This window comes from Oryx dammah, unplaced genomic scaffold (assembly GCF_014754425.2).
Source record: "Oryx dammah isolate SB20612 unplaced genomic scaffold, SCBI_Odam_1.1 HiC_scaffold_2, whole genome shotgun sequence".
In the NCBI taxonomy this organism is placed as follows: domain Eukaryota; kingdom Metazoa; phylum Chordata; class Mammalia; order Artiodactyla; family Bovidae; genus Oryx; species Oryx dammah.
Window position 1 is genome coordinate 146,352,245 of NW_024070186.1, and position 25,611 is coordinate 146,377,855.

At 42.5% G+C, this 25,611-nt stretch overlaps 1 protein-coding gene across 6 annotated transcripts in view; it reads right to left on the minus strand.

The window, feature by feature from the left end:
• The window catches only part of LOC120853653 (amyloid beta precursor protein), a 305,317-nt gene extending 283,428 nt beyond the window's left edge, over positions 1–21,889 (minus strand). For 2 of the 6 annotated variants that reach the window (XM_040227643.1, XM_040227615.1), the window contains exon 1: positions 21,219–21,888. In XM_040227643.1, coding sequence (XP_040083577.1) covers positions 21,219–21,275 — 57 coding nt within the window. In that variant the 5' untranslated portion in view covers positions 21,276–21,888. Of the gene's footprint in view, positions 1–21,218 lie in introns of all 6 variants that reach the window. The other 4 variants (XM_040227629.1, XM_040227622.1, XM_040227612.1 and 1 more) reach the window with 4 other exon arrangements.
• Between the last annotated feature and the right edge of the window lie 3,722 nt (positions 21,890–25,611).

The following is a 25,611-nucleotide window of genomic DNA, read 5'->3' on the forward strand; positions in this document are numbered from 1 at the left end:
GTGCACTGTGATTTTTTCCCCCTGAAACTGATGTCTGCATGACATGAGAAGCACATTGATAAAATATGAAGAAAAGGAGACATTTCTAATACACAGTATGAGAGATGTGTGAGCAGGTCCCCAGGGATTTCAGTTAATTCTACCTAAAATCTGAACACTACCATTTCCAGAAGCTTCTGTAGGTGCTAGAAGCCACAGGTCCCATCAGAAAGAGCTCCCAATTATCTCCTGTCCAGTCTCCTTTGATATGTGACAATCTCTTTTTTATTTTCAGAGGGGTTAAGAGAGATCTTTGGAAATACCCTGGTGCTGGGAAAGATTCAGGGCAGGAGGAGAAGGGGCAACAGAGGATGAGATGGTTGGATGGCATCACCGACTCAAAGAACCTGAGTTTGAGCAAACTCCGGGAGATAGTGGATGGGGAAGCCTAGTGAGCTTCAGTTTGCAGGGTTGCGAACAGTCAGACACGACAGAGCGACTGAACAACAGAGATCTTTGGAAGCGAGCAGCCAGGAATTTTGTGGCTGCCTCCAGCTGGTCCCAGCAGCCAAGGCTGTCACTTGTGCAGGGTCACTGCTGAACGTGCCAAGGAAGGGGCAGGGCCGGGAGGGGCAGGAAAGTGGACGGGGAGAGAGTCGCATCCCGGACATGCAGGCTTGACATTCCTTTCCTAGTTGACTTTCTTCTGTATTCACAAGCACTTCCAACTTGAACAATGTGATCCAAGTTTATGCAGGAGTTAGAATAGGTCAATCCTGATTTCAGATGTCAAAAATGTTATCAACGAAATGGTGACATACTACATGCAGCCTTCCAGATATCTGATAGCCCTGAAATGTGAAGCTAAACAGGGCAGTGCCATGGGCCACTGGGCCGCTTCCCCAGCCTTGGCATCGTCACGGGGTAAAGGGGGCTGACTTGACCATCAAGAATATTTGTGAAAGATCCGAGAAGAGAAGTTACAAGACTTCAAATGGAAACCAGAGCCATTTATTCTTTCAGGGCTTCCTATAGGGTCAGGCTCCATGCTTCGTACCTGATTCCTAACTGGCTTTTCCTCCTGACCAGCTTATTTATAGGTATTCTGTAGATGTGGAAATTTAGGTTTAGGGAAGTTAAGTCATTTTCCTGCTATTAAAGGAGTTGTGACTCAAATCCAAGGTCGGAATGACTCCAGCGTCTACACTCTGGACAATCTTATTTGGGGTTGAAAGGGAAGAGGTGGGATTGGGATGGAAGGGGAGGATGTAGAAGGGGAGAAGACACCATGTAGAGACAGCGGGGCTCGGAAGTTCCTGCTGGTGAGGCTGGAGGGAGGAGATGCTGCCAGGAACTGAAGGTGGAACAGATGAGACCTTTGTAAACAAGCAGCCACTGTAACCCTGGCCTACTTCCTCGAGGAGCTAACTGCCTAGTCCAAGAGGAAACACCAGCTGAATTCTATCTGTTACTTCATTTTGCCAGAGGCAGATGAGGTAAGTGGTTATGAATACAGACAGGGAAGGCAGAGGGCTTGAACCTCGTTCATTTCCAAGCTCCTTCCCCGCTGATACTTCATGCAAAGGGGATAACTTAGCAGTAGCTCCCTCATGGGCAGCTGCTGACTACATAAGAAGCCCTTCCAACAGTGCCCGGCTCATAGAAAGAGCTAGATAATTGTTTATTATGATTGCAAAAGCCAAGAAAGCATCTATTTTTACTTATGCCAGAAATAGAGGTGTTTATTCCAGAACTAATAAATCACAACAGTGTGACATGATTGACTGCCAAATGTCTAACGCTTGCTAGAAACAAAAACAAAAAACCTGAAATAGCTGTAGAACAGTAGTTCTCCCCGTCTTAAATTTTTGAAGAGAAGCAAAGATGAATTATTATATACTCGAAGAACTCTTTTAAATGTTTAGAATACAAACCGTCTTCCATAAATCCCTCTTGATTAAAACATGCATTCTTCTCCAACACTGAGTAAATTCAATATGAAAGACACTGACCATTAGTTTCATAAATGATTCAAGAATGTGAGCCATCACTGATGAATTATACAGACATAATTCCTGAGATATTTGTAACAATTCATTTACTTATTCAGACACCTCATAGCCTTTGCATTTATTAATACTATTCCTCCAGTTGAATACTTGTAGGAGTGGAAAACAGTTTTTTCTCTACCCTGTTAGGTTTAGTTCCTGGGTCTGTGCAAATTAAACTGACAAAAGACAGATTAATGGAGAAAAAGCATACACAGTTTATTTGGTTAACATTTTTACATGAGTTGAGGGAGACGGAGTATAAGAAGAGGTTCACAGAAAAGAACAGACAACCTTAAAGAAACAGCTAGGTCTGAAAGACTATGTACCATTTTAATAAAGAGCAGTTAATTGTGGAGACATGACAAAACAAAGAAAAACTAGTTTGGGGTTGCAGGGGTAACATTTATTTATTGTCTATTTACAGTATTCAATTTCAGCCAACAACATAATCCTTACTCCAGAAACTTATGAAATGAAATATAGTATTCTGTAATTGTTGGTATGAATAGTAGATAAAAAATCAAAGATTAATATGTGTCTGGCTGAATGGATTCCACAGCCCTAGAAGGGTTCTATGGAAGTGGCACCTCACCACACACATCGTTAAATTTAAAGACAAATCATCTTCTTTTTTGTAGCTAAAGATTCTGACCTTTGGGAACTTCATGGAATAAATATTCCCAACTTTTTTTTTTAATTAGCATGATTTTTATTCCTTTATAGATATTTTTATATTCATTTTTGGGTCTGCGGAGTCAGACAGAAAACATGTTTCCTATTTGCCCAACTTATTTTTTCACCACATAAAATCAGAAGCAACTTGAACACCAAGGAGATGAAAGGAGGAAGCTTTATTTACGTCTGTGTAAACACGTTACCTAATTAGCACTCCTAATGAGGTGCTCTAGAAACTGAAATCACAATCTTACTGACTTCTACATTGGAGCCCTGGCTACATTTGCTTGTCAGGTTTAATAGTGTCTTACAAACTTCCTTCTACAAAAGTGATCATGGAACTACTAAATAAGAGGATTGCTTGTTTGAATGACGAGATCAGGTTTCGTTTATTTCTTTATCCTTGTTAATCTCTACAGTCCTTGCTCATCTCTTTTCCTTTAAGTCATTCACAGCTGAAGGACCACTGTGTTGAACACTACTCGAGGGCAGCAATTTAGATCATTCAATAAATACTTTAAAATATTAACAAGTATTTGGCGCAAGCTCCCTCCCTACATCACTACTTTCATCCTAACCTCAGGTTGGAAATGCCAAATAAGGACAGCACATGTCCACAATTACATAGCTCCTGTTGCCCTAAACAGATTCATATATCCATTAGACAGTACATTTACAAAGAACTTATAATGTCAGAAGATTAAGGAATAAAGGAATAAAATGCAGGATATAAAATGGAATCTACAGCATGCTCTGAAAAATGCTTTAAAACATGAAATAAAACAGGCATTTACAGGTGGTAGAATTATGCATGTTTTTATATTTTCTCTAGGTTACCTACAATGGAACCTGGAAAAGGTCTTCTATTCCAGTCCCAAAGAAGGACAATACCAAAGAATGTTCAAACTACTGGACAATTTCACATGCTAGCAGGGTAATGCTCAAAATCCTTCAAGTTAGGCTTCAACAGTACATGAACCAATAACTTCCAGATGTACAAGCTGGATTTAGAAAAGGCAGAAGCACCAGAGATCAAACTGCCAACATCCCTCGGATCACAGAGAAAGCAAAGGAATTTCAGAAATACATCTACTTCTGCTTTATTTACTACCCTAAAGCCTTTGACTGTGCCGATCACAACAAACTGTTGGAAAATTCTTAAAGAGATGAGAATGCCAGACCACCTCATCTGCCTCCTGAGAAACCTGTATGCAGGTCAAGAAGCAGCAGTCAGAACTAGACATGAAATAATAGACTCGTTCAAAATTGAGAAAGCAGTTCGTCAAGGCTGTATATTGTTGTTCTGCTTATATAACTTATATGCGGAGTACATCATGCAAAATGCAAGGCTGGATGAATCACAAGCTGGAATCAAGACTGCTGGGAAAAATATCAACAACTTCAGATATGCAGATGATACTACTCTGATGGAAGAAAGTGAAGAGGAACTAAAGAGTCTTTTGATGAGGGTGAAAGAGGAGAGTGAAAAAGCTGGCTTAAAACTCAACATTCAAAAAAACTCAGATCACGGCATCCGGTCCCATCACTTCATGGCCAACAGATGAGGAAAAAGTGGAAACAGTGACAGATTTTATTTTCTTGGGCTCCAAAAATCACTGTGGATGGTGACTATAGCCATGAAATTAAAAGACACTTGCTCCTTGGAGGAAAAGCCAAGACAAACAAACCTAGACAGTGCATTACAAAGCAGAGACATCACTTTGCCAACTAAGGTCTGTATAGTCAAAGCTATGGTTTTTCCAGCAGTCATGTATGGATATGAGAGTTGGACCATAAAGAAGGCTGAGCGCTGAAGAATTGATGCTTTTGAACTGTGGTGCTGGAAAAGACTCTTGAGAGTCCCTTGGACTGCAAGGAGATCCAACCAGTCTATCCTAAAGGAAAGTCAACCCTGACTGATGCTGAAGCTTCAATACTTTGGCCACCTGATTCAAAGAAGTGACTCACTGGAAAAGACCCTGATGCGGGGAAAGACTGAGGTCAAGAGGAGAAGGGGACAGCAGAGGATGAGACAGTTAGACAGCACTGCTGAATCAATGGACATGAGTTCGAGCAAACTCCGGGAGACAGAGAAGCACAGGGAAGCCTGGGCTGCTGCAGTTCAAGGGGCTGCAAAGAGTCAGACGTGACTAAGCGACTGAACAGGACAGCATCAACCTACAATGAAATTGTAACACTTTTCTAACTCAAAAAACTCTAACTTATATATAACTTGAAAAAACAAACAGTTTAAAGCTTTAAACTTCTGTACCTCTTGGTTATATTTATTATGAAAAAATATACGGAAAACTGGTGTTAAAAAAAAGTGGATCTTTTTAAGCTTAAAGACAAATTATTTTAATAGTCAACCTCCAAAGGAGATACAGATACCCTTATACTTTTAGCTAATTCCTGCAAGCCCTGAATCCTCTAAGCATTGTCCCACACATTAACCTTGGCAAACTGCAATTATTTTTGAACACAATATGAAGAAAATAAATGCTTAACTTAAAGATCAATTACGCCTTGTGGGTAAAGTCTAGCCACAGACGGAAAGTCTTAAGATTTAAATAGAAAAATTGTCAAGTTAACACTGTATCTAAAATCACTAAGCCTAAGTCAATGAATAAATGTAAACTCTTTAAAGCACTCACACTGTCTACGATATCCAGGCTGATAAATATTTTAAAACTACTTCCAACTTTAAAAGTTCACTCATGGAGCTTCTTCATACTATAAAACAAATACTTAACAGCAATGATCCCAGAAGTACATCAACCCCCTGTCTTTACCAACCCACAGTGCTGCGCGGTAACCATTCTACAATGCTTGCATTTGGCAAACAACTATTTTATATGCCACTGGGCTTAAGAGCACTGGGCTTAAGTTGTCAAAAAACATCATACTTCAAATATAATTGGGTAGGAATTATGGGCACACACACGGGCAGCTTTCCAAAAAAAAAGGGAAGAAAAAAGAAAGAAAACTTAACCCAGTGTTTCCAGGAACAGACCTCTCACACAACAACAAACTACATAATACATAATGCCTTGCTGACCTCTTTTCCTTTCAGTGGGCAGATGATATTTCAATGACTTCTGAGTCACATGCTCTGGGTCCCAAAGGGTCCACTCAACTTGTACTCCAGCAGTGCCCACACCAAAAAAACAAAACTGAGCACTGGGCCCAGCATCACCGCACATTACTATTCCACTGCGAGGTTCTCAGTATGCCTGGTAATTTTATTTACCCTGCTCCCAAACAGCTGTCTTGATCAAGCCTTGCCTTCCTCAGGTGGGCCAGATTTTCTTAAAGCTCCTGGCTCAGTATTTAACTGACAGCAACCACCAAATGTGAGTACATATTCAAATGGACACAGCAATGGCACCCCACTCCAGTCCTCTTGCCTGGAAAATCCCATGGATGGAGGAGCCTGGTGGGCGGCAGTTCATGGGGTCGCTAAAAGTCGGACACGACTGAGAGACTTCACTTTCACTTTTCACTTTCATGCACTGGAGAAGGAAATGGCAACCCACTCCAGTGTTCTTGCCTGGAGAATCCCAGGGACGGGGGAGCCTGGTGGGCTGCCGTCTCTGGGGTCGCACAGAGTCGGACACGACTGAAGTGACTTAGCAGCAGGAACGTAGAAAAGAAGAAGGAAGAAACAGGATGATGAAGAAAGATTAGAAACCACAGGACAGGGATTAGGGCTCAGACCCATAATTTTCAAGCGATTATCAGACAACTCAGCATCATCAGATCCCAGTTTCTTCATCTAACAAGGGGGGATAGAAAGGAGGTCCTATGGATACTATCTGCTCCAAAACCTGACTCTTTTCCTAGACAGTCATAAATTGAGTTGGCCCTTCTACAGCTGCACTGTCCAATATGGCAGACACCAGCCAATGTGGCTACTGACTGCATGAAATATGGCTGATTGGACTTAAACTATATTCTATGGGTAAAATTTTGAAGACATAAAATGAAAAAAGAGTGTAATGTATTTCATGAATAATTTTTATATTGACCATATATTGAAAAGATATTTTACATTTATTAGGTACAATACACTAATTTGGGCTTCCCTTGTGGCTCAGCTGGTAAAGAATCCACCTGCAATGCGGGAGACCTGGGTTCCATCCCTGGGTTGGGAAGATTCCCTGGAGAAGGCAAAGGCTACCCACTCCAGTATTCTGGCCCGGAGAATTCCATGGACTGTATAGTCCATGGGGTTTGCAAAGAGTTGGACACGACTAAGCGACTTTCACTTTCTTTCAGTGTTACGCACTACTTCTGCCAGTTTCTTTTGTCTTTGAGGTGGACACTAGAACATTTTAAATTACATCTGTGGTCTCGTTATACTTTTATTGAACTGCTTTGTTTTGGAGTTAGGCCTGGCAGTAAGGGAGGGCCAGAGGAATTTTGAGATGAAATGACATCAGGAAGGTATCTGAATGGAAGTTGCCATGCCCTGGTTCTTCACTATTAGGACCTGGGGCATATCATTTCCAGATAATATTTACAAACCTCTGTTTTAAAGTTTTGCTATTGTTTTCTTATTCTACTCACCAACAATGAATCAATAGTAAACAATATTGGGCCTGAAAATAACCAATACCACTTCATTTGCTCTCAGGCTAAATCTTAATTATCAGCTGTAGGATTATAGGACTGAAGCATAATCTTAAATGGATGTGTCTTCACAGAGGCACAACTGTTTTCCATTTCCTTTGAACTGAATATAAATTTAAAGTAATAATTGAGTTTCCCTCATAAAGATGATCACAATCTTCTTTTTAAAACTCATATTCAAATTTAATAGGAACAATTAAAATAAACTTGCATGGGTGAAGCATGTTTCACTGATAGCTAACTAGAAACTTTTCACTGATTTTTGCAATCTGTATCAATTAATGTATTCTAAATGATCAAAGAAGCAGAGATTATTTCTAGAGAGTTTGTTTACTTAGCAATACAGCAGACTGTGAACCAAACCAATAAAATATTTGTAAGACTTGAGTAAGTCAAGAATGAATATTCTCAGAAAATTTTCTTGGACTTTTGCAACTAAGAGATTTTAAAGAGAAGGGAATACCAGACCACCTAACCTGCCTCTTGAGAAGCCTGTATGCAGGTCAGAAAGCAACAGTTAGAACTGGACATGGAACTAACAGACTGGTTCCAAATCGGGAAAGGAGTATGTCAAGGTTGTATATTGTCACCCTGTTTATTTAACTTCTGTGCAGAGTATATCATGAGAAACGCCAGGATGGAGAAAGCACAAGCTGGAATCAAGATTGCCAGGAGAAATATCAATAAACTCAGATATGCAGATGACACCACCCTTATGGCAGAAAGTGAAGAAGAACTAAAGAGCCTCTTGATGAAAGGGAAAGAGGAGAGTGAAAAAGTTGGCTTAAAACTCAACATTCAGAAAACTAAGATCATGGCATCTGGTTTCATCACTTCATGGCAAATAGATGGGGAAACAATGGAAACAGTGACAGACTTTATTTGGGGGCGGGGGCTCCAAAATCACTGCAGATGATGACTGCAGCCATGAAATTAAAAGACGCTTGCTTCTTAGAAGGAAAAGTATGACCAACCTAGACAGCATATTAAAAATCAGAGTCATTACTTTGCCAACAAAAGTCCGTCTAGTCAAAGCTATGGTTTTTCCAGTAGTCATGTATGGATGTGAGAGGTAGACTATAAAGAAAGCTGAGTGCCAAAGAATTGATGCTTTTGAACTGTGGTGTTGGAGAAGACTCTTAAGAGTCCCTTGGACTGCAAGAAGATCCAAGTCAATCCTAAAGGAAATCAGTCCTGAATATTCATTGGAAGGACTGATGTTGAAGCTGAAACTCCAATACTTTGGCCACCTGATGGGAAGAACTGACTCACTGGAAAGACCCTGATGCTGGGAAAGACTGAAGGTGGGAGGAGAAGGGGACGACAGAGGATGAGATGATTGGATGGCATCACCGACTTGATGGACTTGAGTTTGAGTAAACTCTGGAAGTTGGTGATGGACAGGGAGGCCTGGCGTGCTGCAAAGAGTTGGACAAGACTGAGAGATTGGACTGAGAGAATGAACTGAACTGAACTGAAACAAAAATATCCATCTAACTGCCTACAAAATCAACTATCAATTGTTTAAAAGCAAGCAACAGTCTCTAACTCTGAAATCCAGAGCCAAATAAAGGCACAAGCTTTTCAGACTGGGCTTAAACTATGGCCAGTAATTAAGTACAATATTTGTAGATATATGAAGGCAGAACAGATTTCAGAATAAAATATATCTGTTGAGGAAATTTTAAATAATAATAAAGTTTTAAAATAAAGTTTCTCAACTTAGATAAACTATGTGACCATTATAAAACTACTCAGAAGTTTAAAAAACAAGACTTTCTTAATTTTCAAATTCCAGTTAATAGAGTTCACACAAATTTTCAAACTTTCATGGTATAAATTATCACTCACTCTTTTTATGGGGGAAAAAAGTATAATTTCAAGGGTGATGGGAGATTTATGTTCAAACACATACTGGCTCCTCTTTCTGATTCTCAAGATTAATCAACAACTGTTTCAGATACTACAAATTGTCAACTGTATTTCAGAAGGCAGTCTCTTGAAGTGATGAGACAAAATATTTTCTTTGCTAGACACTCCAAAAATAAAAGGAAAACCAAGATTTAGGATGATCAAACTTGAACTAAGCTTTCGATTACTTAAAGAGAACCAAGGGTTCAGAAAGAAATAATGCAGAAAATAAAACCAAAAGTAGTTTTTGAGAAACCAGGATATTTTAGACATTTCCTACAGACATTTCCTTAAGACAGAACCATGTACAACTATTAGGATGCAATTTAAATAAACCTTGAAGTGCTGGTAAAATGCCTGCTCTGTGTGTGTGTGTGTGTGTGCGCACGCGCACACTCAGTTGTGTCTGACTCTTTGTGACTCCATGTACTTATAGTCCACCAAGCACCCCCGTCCATGGAATTTCCCAGGCAAGAATACTGGAGTGGGTTGCCATTTCCTCCTCCAGGGGATCTTCCCCATCCAAGGATCAAACCTGCATCTCTGCAGTCTCCTGCATTGGCAGGCAGGTTCTTTTCCACTAGCACCACCTGTTAAGCCCATGCCCATATCAGGCATACTTAAAAAAACAGAACAAAATACCTCACCACTTAGCTGTCATTGAAAATGGCACTGGCAGGTAGATTCTTTACCATTGCACCAACTGAGAAGCCCAAAAATGTCTGAAGGTGAAGTGAAAGTTTGCTCAGTCGTGTCAGACTCTTTTGCGACCCCATGGACTGTAGTGCATGGAATTCTCCTGGCCAGAATACTGGATTGGGTAGCCCTTTCCTTCTCCAGGGGATCTTCCCAACCCAGGAATGGAACCGGGTTCTCCTGCATTGCAGGCGGATTCTTTACCAGCTGAGCTAACAATGAAGCCCAGAAGTCAATCACAAATGCCCTAAGAAAATCTGAAATAGAGACAAAACATCCTGCATTAAACTTTCCCCTCATCTGCTAACAAGAATCAATGCACAGGTCTGGGTCAGCATTTCACATGTTACATTTCTAAGATGAATAAGCAAATCAGCAACAGAGGTTACATTTTAAGTTTTCTTAAAAAGTATAAACAATTTAACAATGGCAATAAACCCTAAGTCTTTTTCTTCTCCAGGAAAAGAAAAACAAACTTAAGCTAAAATATTTTTCTTTTCATTGGCTATTTATGAAGTCAATAAATACAACTAAGAACACACACACTCAGGAAATACTCTCAAGAAGCTGAATACTTCCCATCTGTATCCTTTTACAGCACTACCCAGAAAATTCACAAAGATACAAATTTGACCTTTGTCCAGGCTCATGAAAGTGAAGTGAAATGTTCAAATGGCAAATACAGACAAGGAAAGGAATTTCTTGGGAACTGGGTGGGTCTGCTTCCTACATTGTTTATTTAAGAAAGTCCTCCCCTATTCATTATCTTTGTCCAGGATGTCTGGAATGGCCCTGTTGACTAATTACTCAGTCCCAAGTTCCAGGAGGGCTTCCCTGGTGGCTCAGAGGTTAAAGCATCTGCCCACAGTACAGGGGACCTGGGTTCGATCCCTGGGTCAGGAAGATCCCCTGGAGAAGGAAATGGCAACCCACTCCAGTATTCTTGCCTGGAGAATCCCATGGATGGAGGAGCCTGGTGGGTTATAGCCCACTGGGTCGCAAAGAGTCAGACACAACTGAGCGACTTCACTTTCACTTTCAAATTCCAGGAACTTGCACTACCTTAAGGTAGCTTTTGCTTCTACTGTTTGAGCCATCTAGTCACATGGTCACCCTCTGAGAATTCCCTCCTCGCATACTTCACTGAACAAGTATGCAGTGATTCCAAAATTACAGTTTTGTCACAAATGTACTCTTGAAACTGGAGCAATTCACAATTCCTCACACCAACAGAAATACACAAGCTGCCTTCTTGTTCAATCATCTTATCAATTAGCCAAGAACCTGCCCTGCACAAAACAACTACAGGGTTTTAAATTTTAGTTCACTTTTATTGGATTGAAATTTTCTGGATTCCGTGGTGTAAGAGGATTTAACACTTGACACAAAACATTAAAAACAACCCTGAGAAAACCCTGGTAAAACACAAAGTTAATCATAATGACCTCAATTAGATTTTCAGTGCCTGTCAAGTTAGTAGCATATAGTGGGATTGGCTTCAAGCCTTGAACTTGAAAAGTACAATTCCTTAAGAGAGTAGAAATAACAGAATTTCAATTTTTTTCTTAAAGGACCAATTTTAATCCTAGTTCACACTAATGTAAAAGGCAAGTATTAGAGGTAAAATGGCAAAAAAGAAAAAAAAAAAAAGAAGCAAACTGCAAAAAGCCAAATTATAATGAAATTTTCATTTTGATAGCCACTCAATTTCACTCCAATACACAACGTCTTCTCTCTAAATTTCAGTATCTTGATCAAAGAAAATCATTTCTAAGCACCTTCAGCTGAAAATGTCCCAATCAATCAGAGGATTGATGAAATATTTCAAGAACAAGGCATTTTTCTTTTCTGGGTCAACTGAATGTCTGAAATAAAGAGATGCAAATGAAGTTACTGACAGCATTTCATATCCTTTTCACAATAAAATGTTTTAGAAAGACTGAAAGAGTAAATCTGATTTAAAAGGCTTAATTTTTTTTGGTAGACTTGTAGTTAGGTGTCATTCACAACTTTTTTAAACATAAGAGCTAGCTTTCAAGAATCAAACATAATTATCACTACAGTATAAAATTCCCAGAGTCTTCAGTTAGAAAATTTGTCAAGTGTTTAGTAAATACTAAGTGTAAGGCAGTGCAGTGAGTTATGAAACAAATTACAGGAAATAGTCTGTGATCAAGTTTAATGTTAACTTCTCTGCCCCACTATTTTATTTTTAATATCCAACCACCAAAGTACATCCTTGTTCCTGGTTATGGTTTTACACCAAAGTGAATAAATAGTTCTTTCCTCCAGATATCTAAGTTTACATTTGGGTCAGAGAACTTTCCTGATAATACCATATAAAATATCACATTCATGGTAGATTTCCACCTAGCATTCACCGATGATATCCTTGCCCAACTTAATTTTTTCCAAGTTTTCTACTACTTTTTATTCTTCCATTGCTATTTATTCTGTCTACCCCTCATTATACTGTAAACTCCCATGAGGGGAGGGACCTCAAAAATATTGGTTAAATGAAGGAGTGAATTTTCCTTTTCTGGCTGTGCTCATAAAAATCTAAGTTTCAATGTATGAAACACACTAGTAACTTCTCTATAAAATCTGATTTTAAGTTGCTCATTCATCTAGTATGTATCAGAATAAATTATTCCTAGAATGATTAGTCTACATATTTGCAAGTTTCTGTGGAAGTCTCTTAAAACTCATCACTTACATCTTCAAACCAATACACTGCAATGACAAAACTATTTGCCTAAAAAAAAACAAGACATTAAAAGCATCAGCATGAGAAATATTAGCTCTCAAATATAGCTTTTCCTGATAAGTTTTTATGTTAGTCACTGAAAAATTAAGCAAAGATTTCAAAAAGTTTGCATCAGTTTTAAAGACTCAACCTCCAAAGTAGATAAGGATTTTTTTTGAAAGATGAAAAAAATCAATATGATTACAACGGCAGTTATCTATCTTTATCATGTGTGCCTATTAATTCCATTACAAAACAAAACAATAATTGTGCTTTTGAAAAGCTGTCCATTGATAAGAACAAACACAAAAAGTCCTTTTTTGGACTAACCAAACCTCAACCAAGACTACTATTTTCTTCATTTTTGACTAAAACAAAAACTACATTGTCCTGTTAATTTTATTGTAATCCAGTCATATGCATACAGGAGAAACAACAAATGAGTTAGTGGTCACTTGGGGGTAAGAGGTCAGGCCTAAAGTAGACAAATGCAAATCAAGGGTGACCTCTTGTCTGTATTCCCATAAAATGTCACTCTGGGGTCAAAATATATCTTTAAAGCTTTGAAATTTAACAAATCACCAAGAGTAACAACGCATTTTCTTCACTTCATGCAAATGACTTTTCTTGATAAGACTATAGATTTCTTATTCTTATAAACATCCTTCCCAAGAATACTGGAGTAGGTTGCCATGCCCTCCTCTGGGGGATTTTCCCCACTCAGGAATCAAACCAGGGTCTCCTGCATTGCAGGTGGATTCTTTACCAGCTGAGCCACCAGGGAAGCAAGGATGAAAAGTAATTTACCAGTCCTGATCACCAAGGATACCTTACAGTAAACATTCTTTAGTAGAGATACAATGTAGATTTCTATGGAAGCAAAATGAAAACATAGGAACATACTATTCGATTCTCCATGAAAGAGACTCAAGCAAAGAACAATTTCATATCAATAAAATTCATCACTAAAAAAATTTCTCAGCTAAATGCCATCTCAACTAGGGAAGAAAAAATAAATTGAGAGGGAAAGACCACACGGAAATGAGAAGATACAAACACCGGGGTTCATCACTAATAAGACCTTGATTTTGCTCATCTATAAAACAGGTTTGTTGTTCTTTTCCCTTTTCTGAAAAGTTCATCTTGCTTATTCTCTCCCTCTGCTCACAGACCCTGCATATGTGGTTGTGGTACTTTCATTCCTTACTGTATCTACTCTTGAGAAGCATGTTTATTTCAAACATAGCTACAATAACTGCATCGTCCTACTTGAACCCACTTTTTTGATCCAGCAGGGCAGTGATAAACGAAATACATGAATTGTAGTGACAAAAAAAAAAAAAAAAAAAAAACCATATAAACTCATTTGGACTTCACTTATTGATTCTTCAATACGTTGATCATACCCTAACCACAGTATCACCAATTTACGGTATCCTTAAATATCTTCAGCCTAATTTTGAAACTGGGATTGCAAACCTTTAATAATGAGCAGAATGTGCTGATTTAAAAAGTATGCTTTTAATTAAGCAGTAGGTCACTACTAAGTTTTATAGTAGATCCCTATAGAATTTATCATCATCTAGCTATTAATATCGGAGAAGGCAATGGCACCCCACTCTAGTACTCTTGCCTGGAAAATCCCATGGATGGAGGAACTTGGTGGGCTGCAGTCCATGGGGTTGCCAAGAGTCAGACACGACTGAGCGACTTCACTTTCACTTTTCACTTTCCTGCACTGGAGAAGGAAATGGCAACCCACTCCAGTGTTCTTGCCTGGAGAATCCCACGGATGGGGGAGCCTGATGGGCTGCCATCTATGGGGTCGCACAGAGTCGGAAACGACTGAAGCGACTTAGCAGCAGCAGCAGCAGCTTTTAATATGGGCTTCCCTGGTGGCTCAGAAGGTAAAGAATCTGCCGGCAATGCAGGAGACCCAGGTTTGACTCCTGGGTCGGGAAGATCCCCTGGAGAAGGGAATGTCTACCCACTTCACTTCTTGCCAGGAGAATCCCATAGACCAGGCAGCCTGGCCGGCTACAGTCCATGAGGTCACAAAGAGTTGGAAAAGACCGAGTGATAGAGAGAAAGAGAGAGAGCTATTAACATAATTCATTTTATTTTGAAAGTTGGTTTCTTCCAGAAGTGTTGCCTTCTCAGGCAGTCTTGCTTTTAGGTTTCCTTGTCCTCTGGTGAAAATTATGTAAAGCTTCCAGTCTAGGTAGGACCAAAATTCTTTTGCTGGCATCTGATATCTTCCTTGGCCAAACTGGTTTATTCATTTTCTAGGGAAGGTTATGCTGAGAATTCAACCAAGTTATTCAAAGCTCTCTGCACACAACTAATAGCTGACAGTCAACTAATAGCTGAGTTAATAATCAAGCCAGAATATAAACTCGCTCAATTTTAGACATGTGTAGCTAGCTGCCAGGGTGCACACATTTAAAGTAGGTCTTACAAATTTGTGTAACCACTGCTTATGTTTTTTACATATTTCTGTACTGTTCAAGTTTTTCTATAAGCATGAATTGTTTTAGGGCTTTTCAAAGAAGCCCTAAAACAAAATAAATATGAATATTTAATAAATTTGTATATGTTTTAATTTTATTTGTGATACAAATTTTATCTCCAATGTCTTTTTAAAAATTTAAATCAAATTAATTCATTCTTCTCATGAACAGATTGCCAAGATCCTACACAGTCTTAACTGGTTGGTAAGTGCATTGGTCAGTAGGTGAAACATCATATAAATTTTAACTTTCAACAATGTATAGGATTTTACATCATCATCATCAACATCATAAACAGTAATTGTAACTAACACAGGCTTATAAGATGCCATCATGTTATATATTAACTCTTTAACTCTATATATTAACACTTTCACTGTTTCAAGCATTTTCATACATATTAACTCAATCTTCAACAATCATAAATATTATCCCCATTTTGCAGAGGAACAAACTGAAGTATGAGTTAGCTCACAGTCAATAGCTTGACCAGTGTGGAATGCTGCCTTCCTAGGAAACATAAAAAATTCCACAACTAGGTTTCTGACCTGACATTCTATTGGTTATCAAAATCAAGGCTATAAATGTAGGAACGATTACGTACTTTCCATAGAGCTGGCTTTTAAAAGCCTCTCATTTTGTTCATTTCAACCACTATCTTCTTCCATAAAATACTATAATCCTAGAAATGCTCAAGCTAAATCTGTATTTCATGCTTCTTCCAAATGTAGCCACACAAAATAAGTCTAAGTAAAATAGCCTCTTAGTTCCCATCTCAGCTAAGAATACATACATGAAACTGAATCCTCTGTACCCCATTCTAACTATTCAGCATCCCCTTTTCATAGATCTATTAGTTCATAAACACATCCAGGCTGGTTTGGTTTTTTTTTCCTAATGAATTACTTTATTCCTAGAGCAGTCCATTCGAATCCAGTTTATCGTGCATGTCTACTTCTTTTTTTTTTTTTTTTTTAAGAAGTAGATTTATTTAGATTCAGAGAGAAGCACACTCCAGACAGTGTGGGCCATTGCAGAGGACAAGTGCGGCCGCATGTCTACTTCTAAAAAGGTAACAGTAAGCATATCTATTCACCTTTAACCTGAAGAGGAAAATTCATGAGATCTTTTTTCAAAGGAAAACATCAGTATCTTCACTGAAATGGTTGTTTCTTAAAGCATCCACATTTTTTTCAGTTACATAACATTTTCCCCTTCATCCTGGTTTTCATTTCCAAATTCAGTTTGAGGGTTCAGGTACTATTTGCTTTCCTTTTACTAACAAATACAAGGAGAATGAAGAAATATATATTTTCTGGCTTAAGCTTGCTACTCATTCAGGAGGACGGGGGCTCTATTCATTCCATCTCTTTGGCTGCCTCCGCCTGCCAGCCTGTCTTCCTCCAGCCACTGAGGAGGGTGTATCTGGATACGAACCATTAAGCCACAGGGTGACAGCGTCCCCGAGGATTTGCAGAAGATGGTGTGAGTATCAATTCCCACTCCAGCCATATGGAAGAATGTATGGAGGAATACTTCCACAAGCATGTGAGGTTCTACTATGAAAAGAAAACCATTTCATAGTCAAGTGGAACATGAAGGTAGAAAAGCACCAGGAAAAGAATCAAAAAACAAAAGAAACGTTTTATTTTCCCCATGTTCCTTGCTGCTGCCCAGTGAATCAGTTTGTTCATTGGGTACCCACTTCTTCCATCAAGGTTCTAATGAAGATGCTGCATCAGAGCTCTTGGCCCCTCAATCCTTATCTGGAATTCCCTATTCCTCTCCCGGGCCTCCCTGTAGGCTCAGGGGTAGGTAAAGAATCTGCCTGCCAAGGCAGGAGACCTGCGTTCGATCCCTGGGTCAGGAAGATCCCAGGGAGGAGATGGCAACCCACTGCAGTACTCTTGCCTGGGAAATCCCCTGGACAGAGGAGCCTGGTGTGCTACAGTCCACGGGGTGGCAAAGAGCCGGACACGATTTAGCGTCTTGAGCGGGCACTCCTCTCCAGAGTGTACCCTACACCTTTGCCATCCGTCTCACCATCTGTCACAGTTCATGAGCACACATGTAGGATGATTTGCTTATCCTCTGTCTTTCCCACAAGACTGCAAGCTTCCTGAAGCAAGTGACGGTTTTTGTTCACCAGGCTATCTTCAGAGCTACAGTCCAGAGCTTGGCCCCAAGAGACTCAACTTAAAGTGGCCCTAATGAATAAATAGGGACACAAGGAAAATCAAATCCCACACTGGCTCTGCCCACATCCTCAGGGGTATGTGTTCGGGAGAGAGGTATGTAAACAGATACTATAAATGCAAAGACTTAAACTCCCTTCCCCAAACCTAAGATACAAATCTAGCTGGAAAGGAATCATCAGGAAATTCTGGTGGATTATCTCATCCCATGGTTCCTTTATTCCTTATATACAGATATTTATACTGTTAATACTTTTACTCAGTATACCACTTAATCAGCACTTTCCTCTTGGTACTTAACATTTTCTGTTTTCTTTTATAATCATGTGCCTGTCTTATTTACTCTGCAAACTTCCTGGGAACAGGAGAATGCAGTATGCAAGTCAAAGTAAACCTTACATCCTAGAGCTGTATTTATAAAGTACATGTATAAGGTTTACCTTTGCATTTGTAACTGATACAACCAGGCAGAGATTAGAGAAGTATAGTAATCAAAGATGCTTTCTAAGTCTCTTAAAGTAATACATATCCCCACCTAGATCAAATGTGCAGAAAGAGACTGTAGATTTCTATTGAATTTTACCATACTCTTCAATGGTAGTTTAACAGCCACAGGAAAGGTACGTAATAGCTCTCCTTATTTCAAGAATGACTGACACCTTCATCTTCATAAAAATATCTGCACAGAAGTCTCTAGTATACCATAAACATGAAATAGAGGCCCTCCAGCAAAAGGGAGAAAGCCTTTTTCATGAGGATTACCTCTACATTTTTCTTTTTTTCTTTTCCATATGGTTTATTACAAGGTATCGAACATAATTCCCTGTGCTACACAGTAGGACCTGTTATTTATCTATCCTATATATAAAAGGTTGCATCTGCCAGTCCCAAACTCCCAATCCAACCCCCGCCTTCCCCTTACCCCTTTGCAATCACGTCTGTTCTCTATGTGAGTCTGTCCTGTTTTCCTTCAAACCAATAGTCAATGGACCACATCCTTTCTTTTCAGTCATTCCTAATTTAACCTTGTGATCTATTTAGTTGTATGTTTCTCTTTATTTCCCCAGTCAGAACCAGGGATCATTATTCTGTCTGGAGTACTTCTCTGCAGTACTAATGGCCTCCCAAGTGCCCATCAGGCACCTCTGCTCAACAGGGTGACAAGACAGCCGCCTGGGTGCCCTACGGTTATCATGGCTTCCCACTGGTCAGCCAGAAATGGTGACTCCTTATAGCTCACCATCAAATCTGAGCTTCACGATTGTGAGCCCAGGCACCCACCGTTAGGGCTGTTCTGACCAGTGTGAGTAGGTATCTATAATCTCTGAATTAGCACCACAATCAAAGCAGATACTTGTGAATTAGGTTAAACCCTACAATACTGGAAAATAAAATTTAAGAGGAAGCCAGTTTAAATAAATGTCAGGGCCTTTTTAATTCATACTCTGCCACTGTACCAGGGAAAATCATCAGCTCGGGTAATGATGCTTTTCCCAGAGGCCGAGCACCCTGTGATCATTGCCCTTATTCATTTCTTGTCTCAAGTCATCTGCAGCAGACCTATTTTCTAAGCCCTACAAAAGACAGTCAAGTTATAATTAACATCTTTTCAATGGACAGTGACTTAGTTCCAGAAATCCCCTCTAACCTCATCCGAGTGAACTGCCTACCTTAACGCTTTGCAAAATGAATTAACAAGCATCTCACCTCCACCCTTTGAAGGAGGTGACAGTAACCGGTGAAAATGTCCAAAAAGATGGAAGAGCAAAAACTGCAATCAAACAGGCTGAAAAAGAAATCTGAATCATATTTGCCTCTTTCACACAGAAAAATATACTGCTCAAAAAATGTAAACATCTACTTTTTGACAAAAGTTTCAACTATAAAGGCTTTTAATTACTTAATTTGTGTCTTTCAACATGTAATAAGACAATAAGAAAACTGAAATAATTGTAGGAGTAAATTTTAAGTACTGGAAAAAGCCTAGCTCCCTTAATTAAATGCATTTTTTAAAACAGAATAACCAAATTCTCCAACTCTTAAAACAATCTGCCTTAAAGAGCCCCGAGGTGATTCTTGAGCCACTGGTAGGTAAAAGAAGAGGAAAAAGTTCAATGACCTTGTAAATTAGGGACTAAAACGTTGTCCCGGTGTGAGAGTCATACAGTCTCTGGAATTACAGGAAAACGAAATTGTTTTTTTGGGAAAATTACCACAAGGACGGGGAAAAGTTGGGGGTAAAAACGGGGAAGGGAGGTGACGAATGGTAAAATACCGAATGGGAACCCAAACAATGCAAAATTACGACCTTTTTTGCCCCAGCTGTCAAGCAAACAACTTCTAAGCATCTTCAGATAAAAAGGAAAACGGTGATTTGGCACAGGCGTCAGCTGAATGTTGGGAGAGTTGGATGAATGGGGCAGACTTGTTATATACACCTAGTGGTGGGTGGATTTCCCAGGCTGCAGCCTCCACAGCTTTTCTTTGCTGCACTGCAGAGGCGCCATCTTCTCCGTCTTAATCTTCGCTCAATTTCCAGCCTTTTATCTGCACCCTAAAAAAAATGACCCCGAGGACCCTCCCCAGCAGCCCGCGCCCCCCGCGGGGAGCTAAATCACAGTGCCCAGCGCTGCCAGGGAAGTGGCCGCGCCTCGATCCGACAAACGCCTTCTTTGATGCACAGGAGGGGAGAACTCGTGCAGCCCCGCCACCCGCCCGTGCCCTTTTCCAGACGCACGCCGCACTCTCCGCCTATTTTTCCCCCAAGGACTTTGCAACGAGAAAAGAATGAGCCAGCCTCGGAGGTGATGGGGGGAAGGAGGGGAAGATGAGGGGTTCCGAGACGCCGCCAGCGCGTCCCCCAGCAGCGCCCCAGCCCCCTCGGGGACGGACTCGCAGCGCGGGGAAGGGAGTCAGGCGGGACGCTCGGTGGCGCACAGACCACCGCGCCCCAGGGCTGGCGAGGGCGGGGTGTCGCGGCTTTTGTTCCCGGGGACCTTCTCCCTCTCCGGGTGAATCCGAGGGTGCGCGCGAACGCCCTGGATGTCTAGGCTTGGGGAAGGTGCGAGGTGGTTGTGGGTCTCCGACCCCTCCTATCTCTCGCAACTTAACACAAAAGGGAGACGCCGAGAGGCACAAAGTTTGCCCGCGGAGGGTGGTGCGCGACCCTCCTTAGGGTCGCCCTCGGCAGCCTCCGCGATGAGGAAGGAGGAAGAGGTCTGGCGAGGAAGGGGTGGTGGGGATGGGAAAGGAAGGTGAAACAGGGCGGAAAAGGCCAAGGGAAGCGAAGGGGTGGGGTGGGGGGGTGCCCAGCCTCCCCGAGCCGTCCCGACTCCTCCTCCCCCGGGCCCGAGAGAAAGGAAAGGGCAGCGATTAACAGCTGGGGACAGAATACAGGGAAAGAGCTGGGGACAGAATTTTCGGTTCCCCACGTGTTCTCTCGGCCCCCACCGCCCCATCTCCCATCAGTATGTCTCTTGCCTCCCCCGGGCCCCGGTCCCGAGGAAAGGAGTGAATCAGGATCTGAGCCTAAGAGCGCCTCCTCCTCGACTCGCGCCCACCGAGACTGGCGCGGACCCCAGGGCCCGACGCCTCGCCGGATCCTCTGCGCCGGCCGGAGCGTGGGTCCCCGGGGCAGGGCTGGGTCGGAGGCAGAGATGCGCAGGGCGCCCGCAAGCGGGGGCGTAGGGCGCACAGCCGAGAGAGGGGCCCCTCGATCGCTCCCCCGCACAACCGCCCCGCTTCTCTGGATGAAAGAGGGAGCCGGTTCCCTCCATCCTCCACCTCCCTCCACCGTCACCCCATTCCGAGGCGCGGCACTCACCTCCAGCGCCCGAGCCGTCCAGGCGGCCAGCAGGACCAGTGCCAAGGCGGGCAGCATTGCGACCCTGCGCGGGGCACCGAGCGAGCTGCCGTGCGAGGAGGATCCGCCGCGCCCGTGCTCTGCCTGTGTCACCGCCGCCGCCGCCGTCTCCGGTGGCCCCGCGCTCTGCTGCTCCGGGTGCTCGCTCTCCTACCGCTGCCGAGGAAACTGACGGAGCGGCGGCGCGGCGGCGGGGCTCGGAGCCCGGCGAGTCAGCTGATCCGGCCCACCCCGCTCGGCACCCGAGAGAGACCTCTAGCGGAGCCGCCGGGGAGCTGCGCCCGCTCGGCCGGGAGGGGCCCGCGCCCCCCGAGGCGCCCACAGGTGCGGCTCCCGCGGCTCCCCCGTCTCCCCCGCACGCGCCTTCCCGGGCCCCCGACCGCCCGGGCCCCGGAGCAGTAGGAGGGAGAAAGCTGGGGTCGGGAGAGGGGTGGTGCAGGGGCAGGAAAGGGGAGTCCTAGAACGTCTGGGTTCCAGAAAAGTCGAGGGCGCTCTCCGCTCCTACCCTCGAGCTTGACTCATCGGACCCCGCAGGCCTCTCGGGGGTGTAGTATAAAGGACTGCTGTTGGGTGCGTTTTAATCCGCATTTGGGATTTTTTTTTTTTTTTTTTTTTCTGTCTCGGTTTGGAGAGGTCTGGGAGGCGTTTCTGGAAGAGAACGAGACAAGCTTAAAGGAAATAGGATTTCTTAGCTTGTTAGGACAGCAAAAGCCTCCACCCCCCTCCCCCGCCCCGCTCCAGTCAAAAGCAGCCGCGAGGAACCTGGAATTTCTATCTTTAGACCGAACCGAAGGAGAAAGGAGCCGGACCTGGAGAAAAAGCGGCGACCTATTTAGTTATCCTTGAGAGATTTTGTTTAAAAAAAAAAAAAAAAATTTTTTTTTTTGTTTTGGTTTGAGAAAGGGAAGACCATATGGGTCGTGGTGGTGGTGTTTTTTAATCAGGCAGGGATGTAATATCATCTGAGATGCGGGTGAAGTGAAAGTTAAAAGGGGAAGGGTCTGGAAAGATGACTCCCGTTCGACCCCAATAGCTCAAACTCTGTCCTTGTTCTTGCTTGTGTCTGTCCTAAATCACAGAAATGAACCTTCTGGGAAGCCACTTTCTCCTCGATTAAACACAAACCATCCAGTGTCGGGTTAGTGTCCGGTGAACCTAGGATGGTCTAGAACTGCCCAAATGTATCCCCTGCTCTTGACCTAAAGGGGCCTCAGTCACCAAGGCAGGGTCCCCAGCCGGGCCTGCAGGGAAAGGAAAGAAGCCAGGGAGTCAGAGGTGGGATCTTTGCTCAGCCAGAGGTTGCCTGCTTCCTTCCGGAGGACTCTGTGTTTCTCTGCCAGCTGCCTTAGATGTAGTCTTCTGTTTTCAGCCCCCTAGGTATCCCAGCCTGACTCGTGGATTACTTTTTCCCATGAATGACCTTTGACGGCAAATAATGGCAAATAATTTGTTGCCTTGAATTGTTTACTTGTTATTGTTGAGTTGCGCAGTCACTTCCACTCTTTGCGCCCCCATGGACTGTAACCCCCCAGGCTCCTCCGGCAATGGGATTTCCCAGGCAAGAATACTGGGTTGCCATTTCCTTCTCCAGGGGATCTTCCCAAACCAGGGACTGAACCCGGAATTGTTTACCACTGAGCGCAGGGAAGTCCATTTGTTGACAAGCTTTATGTCATTTCCTTTCCATGGAAGCCCATGAGGCCCTTACGGTTATTCTTCCCATTTATAAATTAGGACTCCGAAGACCTCCTCCCAAATCTGACAACAAGTAAGTGACAAGTAGTTGGGACTGCAGGGGAAAAAAAGCCCCAGTCACAGCAAAAACCCAGTTTCTTCCAGACATGTTGACCCACCACTACTCTGTCCTAGGTTTATAGGAGCAACTGAGGGCAACTGCATGCAAATAGTATGACTTAAAGATGGGGAGGGAGCCGGGCCAGCTACACAATTTACAGGGTCCAGCGCAAAACTAAGCAGTGGGACCCTTTGTTCCCAAATTAAGAATTTTAAGATGGTAACAGCAGAACGTTAACCACGCATGGGGCCCTGAGCACGGGACCAGGTGTGACCCAACAGACTGCATGTCCCTGGAGCTAGTTCTGGCAGGGAGGAAGCATTTTTTTAAGGGTTAAGGGACTTGTATTGAGCACAAAACTCAAAAATAGAGAGGTGAGGTTATAATCTCTGAAAATACAAGTTCTTTGGTGTGGCATATGGCCTTCCCACTGTTGAGACGCACCTCACTCACCCATCCCTGCAAAAGACCTTCCCCAAGGAAAGATGATTAGCTGCTGACTGAGTCAGAAAGATGGTCATTCTTCACTCTTTTTCCTGCTTCATCTCCACTCAGATCCTGTTGGTTTTGCTTTTCAGCCAGTGTCTCTGTTCTGTGTTTAATGCCATTTCCTGCCCCGAGGTTATCCTCAGGATCCTCTGAGGAGTAAATACCAGAACTTCTCTAGTTAGAACTGTAAACCCTGGGAAAGGGACTACCCACCCATTGGCTTCGATCTCCACAACAGTTCCCGGCCAGACCCAAAGGCCCCAGCTTAGGAGACATTCACTAGCTCTTCAGACAATGCATTGTCTTTGAACTGCTCTGGTTACTCGAAAAGTCTTAACCTCACTTAAAGCCACATCCTTTTCCTTTCACCGCCCACTCAGACGTCCCTGTTGCCCTTCTGTGACCAAGCCAAGCCAGTCTTTTCCACACCGCAGACCTCCACATCAATAAAACCAGCAGTTTTCATGTTACTCCAGGGTCCCGTCTTCAGAAAGTAACACAGCTGCTCCCTTCAACAGCTGTGCGAATGGCACAGTGGCACCTGTTTCTGGCTCCTTCCACACTCCTCTGAGTGTGGTGTGTCTTGTGTCTTTTCACAGTGCTCCGAGGCTGCTGCGGTCGCTGCAGTGTGAAGGAGTCCGTTGCCCGCCTCAGTCTGCAGGTGAGTGTTGAATTGGATTGGGCGGCCTCACATTGGTCACATTTCTACCAAACCTCCCGTCTGTTTTATGTACAGTGCTCCTGACTTGCATCTCTGTCACGTTAGGGTGTTGTCTGTGCCCTGCAAATATCACCAACAACCTTTTTTTTTTTTTCTAACTGGGGTATATGCGTGTGTTAGTTGCTCAGGCATGTCCGACTCTTTGCAACTCCATAGACAATTGCTCGCCAGGATCCTCTGTCCGTGGAATTCTCCAGGCAGGGTTACTGGAGTGGATTTTCCCAACCCAGGGACTGAACCCAGGTCTCCTGTATTGCAGGCAGAGTCTTTACCATCTGAACCCCCAAGGAAGCCCTTACTGGGGTATAGTTGATTTGTAATATAAGTTGCAGGTGTACAGTGTAATAATCACAGTTTGTAAAGGTTATACTCCATTTGTAGTCATTGTAAAATACTGGCCATATTCCTTGTGTTGTACAGTATATCCCCGTAGCTTATACATAGTGGTTTGTACCTCTCAATCCCCTACCCCGGTCTTGCCCTTCCTTTCTTCCCTCTCCCTACTTGGTAACCGCTAGTTTGCCTTTAGCTGTGAATCTGTTTCTTTTCTGTTACATTCACTAGTTTGTTTTATTTTTTCCATTCCACGTATGAGTGATATTGTACAGTATTTGTCTTTCTCTGTCTGACTTATTTCACTTAGCATAATACCCTTCAAGTTCATTCATGTTGTTGCAAATGGCAGCATTTCCTTCTTTTCTGTGGCTGAGTAGTATTCCACTATGTGTGAGTTTCTGTGTGTGTGTACCACATCATCTATTCACATGGTGGTGGACACTTCGGTGGCTTCCATTATCTTGTCTGTTGTAAATAATGCTTATAGTGCTTCTGTGACCATCGGAGTGCGTGTGTCTTTTTGAAGTAGTATTTTCCCTTTGGGGGTATATACTCAAGTGTGGGGTTGCTGGGTCATGTGGTACTTCTGTTTTTAGTTTTTTGAGAAACCTCCTTCTGTTTACCACAGTGGCTGCACCAGTTTAGATCCCCACCAACAGAGTACCGGGCACCCTTTTCTCCATATCCTTACCGACACTTGGTATTTGTGTTCTTTTAGATTTGTGTTCCTCTTTCTTGCTTTAGCTTTTCTGAAAGGTATGAGGTAATATCTCATTGTGGTTTTAAATTGCATTTCTCTAATGACTGATGATGTCTAGCATCTTTTCTTGTGAGTTTTAGCCATCTGTATGTCTTCTTTGGAAAAATGTCTATTCAGGTCTTCTGCTCATGTTTTAATCAGATTTTTTTATATTGAGTGGTATGAACCGTTTATACATTTTAAATATTAAACCCTTATCAGTCATATCATTTGCAAATACTTTCTTCCATTCTGTGGGCTTTTTGTTTTGTCA